Genomic DNA, 9,529 nt, shown 5'->3' with positions numbered 1-9,529 from the left:
CAATCCGATCCATCTGCTCATGCATCTATGAAAGTTTTAAGCATTATCATGGGCATGAGATACGGCCTGCATCTTCAATTTTTGCCTCTTCAAGTTCAAACAATCACTTCGCAACTCAGCCAATTCAGTTGGGCAGTACACTCAAGGATGTTTTGCCACCACTGGCGGGTGTAACAAGTCGTAAAACCGAAGCCTCTGCAAAGACCCGGCGTGACATTCTGTTGAAGACAAACCAAGGCTTCTTCCCATCTTGACTACTCATTTCAAAACATGCCAGACGACGAGATGTTGGAGCATGTAAATCAGTTACCGATGCATCCCCTAGAATGGGTCAACAAATCTTCTATTCTGATGAATGCACCTGCTACAAATGTGAACGGTGCACTTGGCGATGCTTCCAAGTTTCCAAAACTTTTTGGGAACCGTGACAACTCCTAGCAAACATCTCTTGGCCCATCTTCGGCGAATATCCCCAAGATCAACCAACTCACAAGCTTTGTAGGAGCCTCATCTTGCCTGGTACCGACGGCTCAAAATGATCTGCAGAATCCAATGGTGGCATTCGTCAGCAACACTACACCAATGGCAGGTCTCAACGAAAAGATGTCACCATTCAACATAGGAAGCAACACAAGCTCAGTTGAGATGTCGAATGGCAACTTTGCGCCTGGTAGCAGTTCAAGCATAATTTTGCCAAACATTCACACAGACAATTCTGCCACAATGACTCAGATAGTAAATGGTCTAAGCAACAATTATACATTGCCTAACATTGAAGAAGAAAGTTCTGTCGTGTCAACTCAGAAGCTTAATGGTGGGGATGATGTTGGCTTTCTCCCTGTGCAAGAAGACATGGCTGACCAAGAAGGTCTTGATGGTCAATCGAATGACAACACTGAATTTCCCTGGGATGATATTCTTGCTATGGATGACCAGGTAAGGAATTTTCCTAGTCTTTTACTACACAACCCGTTCATTTTACTCTGCCTGCTTTATGGTGTTTTTTCATCATGTCACCGCTCTTTATCCCAAATAACAAATATGGCATTAAGGATTATACATAATGTAGTGCTGATTAGAAACCACATTATCGCTTCATTGTGTTGGATTGTGCATGTAATCTTGAACATAAGGCATGTTCAACAGCTACTTACCCTTGACATTGTCGGTGGAATTTTTAGGTTGTAGATATAAACTTCTGAGCAGTTCAAATCTGTCTAATTCAACCTTCTTTTCTCACTGCAGAATTTCAGTCAAGATAACGATCTCCTTAATGGGGACTGGTTCTGAGTAGTTTGTTAAGAGATGTTTCTATATGTGCCCAAGCCAGCTCCTGATTGGTCCATGGCGCTCTTGCACACTATATGTGGTTTGTGCTCATTGTAGCGGGCTAGTTAGAAGGAGTGTTTTGGAGTTTTATTTTACATCTTCTTTAGCCTTGAACTTGGTGCTTGTCTTTTGAAAAGAAGTTGTGTTATGTGAGGTGGAACTAATTGCCATGTATGGTTTAAATTATGAAGATTTTTTATGGATCATCTGAAAATTGAAATGTTTTGCTTCATTTATTTTTTGTACGTGTAATGCTTCTTCTTTTTTCCTGAGATGCCCCTGCAAAGTTTTTTTTCTTTGTAAAAAATAGCCCAGGGAAAATCCATGCCTTATTTTTCTGTTTCGCTCGCAGGTAACAACTTCACTTTTGCTTTCTGATATTGCATTTTTAGATGGTACTTCATACTTCCATATTGGCATATTAAGAAGTATTGGCTAATCTAGACCTTTAGACCAAAGAATAGATAGCTCATAACCAATCTTTGTATTTTGCATAGGGCCAAATATTTATCTTTTCCTTTCTTTTCTAACGACAATTGCGCCTTTCACTGTGACATATGTGCGATGACCTTGTTATACCGATATATTCATCCATGTATGATCTCAATTTCTTGTCTTCTTTGTTTCATGGGTCATGGCCCAGTCTGGGTCATCTTTGGTTGCTGATCTGAAGTCCAAATGATGGGCCCGAACAACATTAACCATGCATAGAAGTTTCAAAAACCTTTCTAAAACTTCTCTGACTTCATGTTTACCTTTCTCGGTGAAAAGAACAATGTTGCTGAGCACCCTGAAAATCACAGTAAAATAATGTTATCTGAAAGCCTAAAACTGCCATTACGAATAATTAGATTGTAAAATATTTTAGTCTTTTTTTCGAAAAAGGGAAGTACCCTAGCAAAACCTTTTAGTCCAACCCTCCTGGGCTCCACTAGCCTTGCATTGTGTTGGAGAAGATGATATTGCTCCCAAACCTCTTGAGAACTTTATTAAAAAAAAAAATAAAAAGCACTGGAGGTACTAGTTCTTTCGTAAAAGTTTCAAATTAGTCACAATTCTTTGAAATTGCACTTTTGAGTCCCAATTGTTTCGTAAGTGGTTCAGCGCAGGTCCTATGGTGGCTCGGTTGCGTGCCTGGTGCCTACGTGGGCACCAGGCACACGCCCGAGCTGGCACCAGGCACGCAATTGAGCCACCATAGGACCTGCGCTGAACCACTTACGAAACAATTGGGACTCAAACGTACAGTTTCAAAGAATTAGGACTAACTTGGGACCTTTACGAAATAATTAGGACCTCTGGTGCATTTTACTCTTACAAAAATTTGTCGTGCAATAACTACATAACCAAGACACAATCCATTGTATATGTTATTTTTCGTCGGCTCTAGATGACATGGAGAGACGGTACTGACTATACTATTGTTGATGCCTTTAGGCAACCTATTAATGGCCGCTTGCTAACTTGAGGGCGGGGCTCTGAAAACAATCCATGGTTGCTAATTCATGGAAAACCGAGTCACGTGGATAAAATTACCGATTGGGCTCAGGGAAGGGACAAAATCTGTACGATTTCGATTTTGGACATTTGAGTGAGGAAGAAAGTACGAAATATTTTTAAGGAACGAAAAATTAACTTTTCGAAAAGTTGCGGGACCAAAAAAATATTTTTTTTCTCAGATCAAATTCACACAAGTGTGAGGATCGCAAACAAAGTTTAAACGTGCTTGTTGCCAGGTGCCAGCTGGCCATTGGGTCTATGTTTACTGCATATACAATTCACTGCGACTAACAGTTATTATTGTCACAGGAAAATCGCCGGTAAACTGTACACGTAACTTTCGTGTATTTGTACGAGCCTGTTTTGCAGCGAACACCGAGAAATTCAGAATTGGTTTGTTTTGCTGAAGTTGGAAACGCGGCTTAACTTGGGTGATCTTAGTCTGTTACCTGATGACTACCACCAGCCCTCTGCAAAACTATCACCATCTTATCATTTCCTTTAGTGAAGAGCCATTTAGCCTTAATGACTAGTAAAGGCCTCTTTGATTCATATGATTGGAAAACTAAAGGAATAGGAAAAATGTAGTATTGCAATGTCATGTGTACTTGAGCCCTATAGGACCAATACCTGAAAGCTCCCACCACCACCAGCGCGATTTTAGTGACTCTTCAATCCATCTCAACTCCTCGTTTCGTAAACTTTTAACCAGGATAATAATCAAAACCCTTTGCAACCTCCAATAACAAATTATTGAAAGCGTGGTCCAGCTGACTCATAACGGGGATGTATTCCATTGAAATTTACATCAGCTTGGGTCGATTACAGTCCGCTCGACATACCCCCACTTTGGTCAACTTGGGTGTTCTTTCTATGAATCGACATCTGTGGAAGCTCAACGTTTCACTCAAGGCAAAAATCTTCACGTGGCTACCATGCTGTGGGGTGATTCTCGCAAAGCAGAATCTAGTAAAAAGAAACTGGCACAATTGTCAGGTTGTGCATCATATTCTCAGGCAGTCAAGCATTTTTTTTATGGGCGGCTTGCTCATTCTATGCGGTCCACCTTTTAGGTGGGGTCTAACCTTCGCCCGCCATGAAGCGTGCCAAATACTTCGAAAATTGACTGAATGGTATAAGTAATAAGTTTAGATCTAAGATTTTGGTAAAAGCGGATCTTTATTGGTAGATATGCTTATGCAAGAACGACATTGTTTTTAATTGCGGACTATCTCCACCTCTTATGCCGGTTATCTTCTGTTATGCACATTTGCTACGTTTCTGAGCTTTGTTGCACCAGGAAATGGACACCCAATGGTTTTGGCTTCCTGTACGAAAGTGAAGCTAGCTCTCGAGCAGGATTTTATCTGCAATGGTGTGCTTGTAATAATCTAGAGCGTAACTTGAGAATCTCCGCATGTACTTATAGGGGAGTGTAGTCGGGGAGACAAATACAAGAGCGAGCTCTTTTACGGTATCCTGGATTTAATATTAGCCATTTATTTGTCATGATCAAATGGTTATAATTGCATGGTACTCCATCCTTGTCGACGTATCTGAGAGACATATACCATCACGAAGGATGATCGTAGAGCAGGGCCGACGGAAGGAGGTAGGAGCAATCGAGATCGGGTTGTACGAGTATCGAAAGAAACAAGGGTTTATACAGGTTCGACTTATCCCTTCTCGTGAGATAAGCCTACGTCTTGTTGGCAATCTATTATTTGTGTATGATCTTGCAAGTTGTGTTCTGCCCATTGAGGGGGCCCATGTTCGACTTTATATAGTCAAACAGTTAGGGTTTGGGGCGGAGCCGGTTCGTACCTAACTAGGACTTCGTCTTTCTATACTACTAAGGATTTTTCCTTTACAAGATATGCGTATGGCATCCTTCCTACATAAGATTGGCACATACTAAAGGTTATATATACTAGCCTTCCTTCTCTGGTACGGCGTCTTCCTTTGGTACGGTGTCTTCCTTGTCTGGGTAGTGGATCCGCCAGGTCTTGTGCTTCTCCAGTCGGCTGCCTTGTGTAGTCGGCACTCGGCCACCCCACTGGGATGTTATCGTCATTAGCCCCTAAGTGCGGCGTGGTTAAGGGGACTCGTTTTTTTCTCTTCTGCAGGTAGCTTGTTCGAACTGCAGTTCTTAACCTGATTGCTTCTATATCTCAATGATGTCTTGAGGTCATCTTTTGATCGGTTGTTTAAATAGCTTTGACTGGAGTATCCAGGGATCGGGACCCTGTTTCACGTCGCACTTACTTCTACTAAAGTATTTACCCTTTTCTGACTGTATAGCCACGTCATCTGAGTATATTCCCCAAGACTGGCACGTTTTAATCAACATTTCGATGCCTCTGTATAGGGAATCATCTTTTTCAGCTTTGACTCGTGGTATTCTGCTCCGATTCTCATCGGGCAGGTCGCTTTGACTGAAACCATGGTCTTTCTCTTGATTATTTTAAGAGGCAAGTTTTTCTTTACATTGGCTACTCGGCCTGTGGTTATAAATACGGGGATTCTTTCTCCCTTTCCTTCCCACCTCTGCCCCTCTTCCTCTTTCTTACCATGGATCGTGATTCAGAATCCAGCCGAGAATTTGTGGGCAAGAGGGGGAGGAAAACTCTGGTCTTCATATCTTCTTCTTCAGAGGAGGGAAACGGCGCGCCTACCTCTGGGTCGGCCATCGGGGGTGTACCGACTCAAAGTCAAGGATCCCCCAACCGAGCCAGGGAGTGCAACCACGCTCCTTCCGAAGTTGGCGAATGATGTTCGCTTGATGCAGGAGGGCGCTGGACCGCCATCTTCTGTACTTCCAGTGAAGAAACGATGGGGCCGCCGTCCTGATCCGTAGGATTTTAGGGATTAATCCTAAGGGCGGTCTTGATTCCAAGAAAGCCCCAGGTCGAGTAGGGTTCTTCCTTTTCCTTGTACCTTCAAATGTAATTTTGTTTCTTTAAAGAAGGAATAAAAAGATGAGTAATGTTTTTACCTTTTGGGCTTGCGTTTGCCTTGATCGGTCCAAGTTCCCCGTCGTATGCAGAGGCCACTTACTTCTCTTTGCCTTTCTTGGAGCCGAGTGAAAACTCGAGTTTTGTCCTCCTGCTCTTAAAAGGTTTATTTTGTGGGTTGTTTTGCCACTTTCACTTTGGATTCCTACTCGGACGAGCCGAGTGGTTTGTATCCTTCATAGCCCCCGAGCCCGTAGATGAGTTTTGGCGAAACTCGGTTATGGGTTTTTGTTATCCCTTGATAGTCCTTAGATTGCTTGTTGTAGCTAGATTTGCGAAAAATATTTCTGGATTTGTGCTTTGTAGCCCCCGAGTCCTGATGCGTTTTCTCCTGAAAACGGGTGAGGATTGTCAGGGTTAGCCCCCGAGTTCCTGATTTAAGTATAGCAGGAAACTTGACTTGAGGCCTAATCTCATTGTTCATTCTTGTTGAGTGGGTGTACACTCGTAACATGTAGGTACCCTTTATGTGTGTGTCCAAACGCATCTGACTGAAGGGACACACTGCTATGTGGGCTGTTGCCCTTTAACGCTTCTGGCTTTATGTTAAGTGTCTCTTTTTACGTTTTCGTATTAAGAGAGAGCTTAACTCTGTTGGACAGCAAACCGGTGACCGTTGTCACATTTATAGACCGTGTCTCTATTTCTGGTGTGCTGCTGTGTGTGTCATACATGCTTTGCAACACGTGTCACCTGACTGCCAGGGACCTTTTTTCAAGCCAACTCTCCCATCCGGTATAATACAAGTCGGAAACGTCATTTTCATGGCTAATATGGTTGTCGCTCAACGACATGAACCCTTTCTAGATTCATGCCGACTGCTGCTCGCCCATATCCATTACTTGTCCGAAGTGTACAGTGACCAAGTGGCTATTGGTCTTGTCTTGCCGGTGAGCGGCGAGGATAAGCAGTGTTTGATTATGCCTCGTGACATAAACGTCTTAAATAACCCTTCGAGGATAAGCAGTGTTCTTCATTTTCATCTTCATGTAGGTGTAGCATGGTCGTGCCATGAATTTAGCGAACGTTGGTCGTCCGAAGATGGCGTGATATGGACTTTGATGTCCACCACCTCAAATGTGATGGACTCCATGCGGTGGTTTTCCCTGTCGCCGAAGATTACTTCGAGGGTTACCCGTCCTTCTGACATTGCTGATGTACCGGGGACGATCCTGTGAAACGTGGTGCGCGACGGCACCCACTACTACAGAATCCGTTACACTTGGAAACTCCCCACTCAGGTAAAACTAAAATGCGTCAGCAAAGATACTTAGCTCTGATGCTTCTTATAACAGCTGTCACAGGTAGCATCGGGAGGCCGTGGCAAGAAGATATTGCTGACATGTACCACCTTGACGCGTCAGAGAACTTCTACACTTCTGACGCTCAATCTCTACAGACGCATCGTTGTTTAAAACCGTCAGAGGGAAGTCTAGCTGTTGTGACACTTTGCTTTGTGGAAGCGTCAACTTTGTTCACGAGGAATTGTCTGACACGTGGTAGAGTCTTAGTCCACACATCTTTGATCCAATGGCTAATATGTTGGTTTGCATGTTTCCATGGGAAAGGGTGATTTCCACCAGATAATTTCTCCTTGCAAATAATTGTAGCTGCAGTAGAATTTGTTTACAGTAATTAGGTGTGCTATAAGTCGTAGGAAATCAAAAATTCCTATATAATCGTGGCCTAATAATTCAACACTTCAAATCCAAAATCTCCATATTTATGAATCTTTCGCGTTGTTTGTTGACTTCATGTATAAGTATTTATCTCCCGGAAAATATTAAGCTTAGCATGTTTTTCTTTTCGCTTCAAAATGATTTTAAAAGTCATCTACTAGTACATATGACAAAACAGAATTGTTCCAAAGATGCGGTTTGAGAAAATTAATGGACAAACTTTCAATGCACCTAACTAATCTCCAAGATTTGCAGAAAAAACTTGACACTAGACATGGAATTTGCAAGTAATTGTAGGTGAGTTAGAATCTTCATGAAAATGTGATTAAGCGGTAAGGAGCCACGTTTGCCAATCTTGTACCGTCGCCAACTAATATGAAGCTTTAAATCCAAAATCCTCATTTAAATCTCATCCTTCATTTGGCGCATCGACTCCATTTATAATCATTTATTGCCTGCAAAACCGAAAGTTTATGCTGATATACCATCTCCAGAGCCACCGTGGTGTCGGGCGAAAACCATTGGCGATGGCGCGCGGTGTAGAACCTTGGGACGACCATGTCTGTGGTTAGTGCTTCCAGGTCGCCCCAAGGAGAGAACTAAGGACTCGATCATGGAGGGGATTTCTTAGAGGACAATAAACTAGACGTTTGCATATAACCATGCGGTAGCTATAGGGAGTGTTGCCTACTAATAACTGCTTTAAATCTAAATAAATTATGTGATGTGCTAACTCCATGCATAATCATTTGTGATAACTCCATGCATAATCCATGGCTGCTGCGGGGGACGAGATCTGGGCTGGGATGCGCGTGCTCGCCATCGACAAGGACCGCGTCTGCCTCAAGATCCTGGAGGCCACCCTGCACCGGTGCAACTACAACAACGGTGAGCAGCTCTTGCAGATGCCTACATATAGTCTCGATCCCCCCTAATCATGCAAGTCGTGCATATGTAAGTATGGTTAATCGATCTAATTTTTTTCGTGCTGTTGCAGTGACATCGGTGATGGACGCGAAGACGGCGCTGCAGAGGCTGAGGGAGGCGAAGGATCCGTTCGATCTGGTGATCAGCGAGCTGCACATGCCGGACATAGATGCCTTCAAGCTCCTCCGGCACATCGCCGTCGAGCTGGGTATACCCGTCATCGGTAAACTCAAATCCAACTTCTCCTTTTTATTAGTTTTTACTTCTTTTTTTGCCTGACATGCATGCATCCATGACATATATTAATTGCCCACGGTCGTTTATTCCTCATATATAGACGCGTATTACTGTTTGTTACTCCTATAGCTACAAGTTTTAATGCATGATAGCTTCTTAGCACTAGTTCTTGAGCAATTGTACGTACCAGTAGAGAGTACCACCCGACAGCAAGGTTGGCAGAAGCAGCGGCGAGGTCGTGGAGCCGCAGCATTCCCAGGCGAAGTAATCAGATCTGATCTGATCTCGTCGCTATCTCCTATCGTTTCTAGAAATTAATGGAACAGGCCGGCTGGCCGGCCTGGAGGAGGAAGAACCCCCGATCGGCCCGCATGCCGTGCGTGCACCCCACTGCAGATCCCCCAAACGCGCTCAATTAGTAGCAAAAATTAAAAGGCGGCAGCCCGTACGTGTTGCTCGTCTCGAAATCTGTGCATGTCTCGCCGCGAGCACACAGATTCTTCGGAGCTGGAGAGGTTGCAGGTGACTTGCCGGCTGTGCCGTGCGTGCGAATGCGAGCATTGGTCGGAATCAGACATGACGCAAGCGAGCCCTGATAGCCGGCGAACTTACGTTGTTACCCCTACGGGTTGGCACTTTTGGTGCCGAGGTAGTAGTACAAAACTGGTATGCCGTTAGATGGACATCATTGGACAGCTGTGCTGATTCCCGAGCAGGTCTTAACAATCTCTAGGTCTAGATCTTGTCTTTATAACGCGGGCACCGGGCTAGCCACCCAGGCGCCACCACTCCTCCTCCCTGTGGACAAGCGGGAGCTTTCGGCTTTTTGGTGCACTCGGCTGG

The 9,529-nt window shown here is 44.0% G+C and overlaps 1 protein-coding gene across 1 annotated transcript; it reads left to right on the top strand.

The window, feature by feature from the left end:
• The first annotated feature begins 8,295 nt into the window (after nucleotides 1-8,295).
• On the top strand, nucleotides 8,296-8,835 carry LOC112269377 (two-component response regulator ORR22-like). Its single transcript, XM_024456053.1, has 3 exons — nucleotides 8,296-8,410; nucleotides 8,520-8,672; nucleotides 8,816-8,835. The coding sequence occupies exons 1-3, from the start codon at nucleotides 8,296-8,298 to the stop codon at nucleotides 8,833-8,835; spliced, it is 288 nt and encodes a 95-aa protein (XP_024311821.1).
• Nucleotides 8,836-9,529: the final 694 nt, after the last annotated feature.

This window comes from Brachypodium distachyon, chromosome 5 (genome assembly GCF_000005505.3).
Source record: "Brachypodium distachyon strain Bd21 chromosome 5, Brachypodium_distachyon_v3.0, whole genome shotgun sequence".
Taxonomy (NCBI): Eukaryota; Viridiplantae; Streptophyta; class Magnoliopsida; order Poales; family Poaceae; genus Brachypodium; species Brachypodium distachyon.
This window is presented reverse-complemented; position numbering and strand designations above follow the sequence as displayed.

Excerpts from the sequence above, each read along its gene's own strand:
- LOC112269377 (XM_024456053.1), top strand. The coding sequence starts at position 8,296 with ATGGCTGCTGCGGGGGACGAGATCTGGGCTGGGATGCGCGTGCTCGCC. Across the intron at positions 8,411-8,519 it reads CCGGTGCAACTACAACAACG|TGACATCGGTGATGGACGCG; the intron begins GTGAGCAGCTCT and ends GTGCTGTTGCAG. Across the intron at positions 8,673-8,815 it reads GCTGGGTATACCCGTCATCG|CTACAAGTTTTAATGCATGA; the intron begins GTAAACTCAAAT and ends TTACTCCTATAG.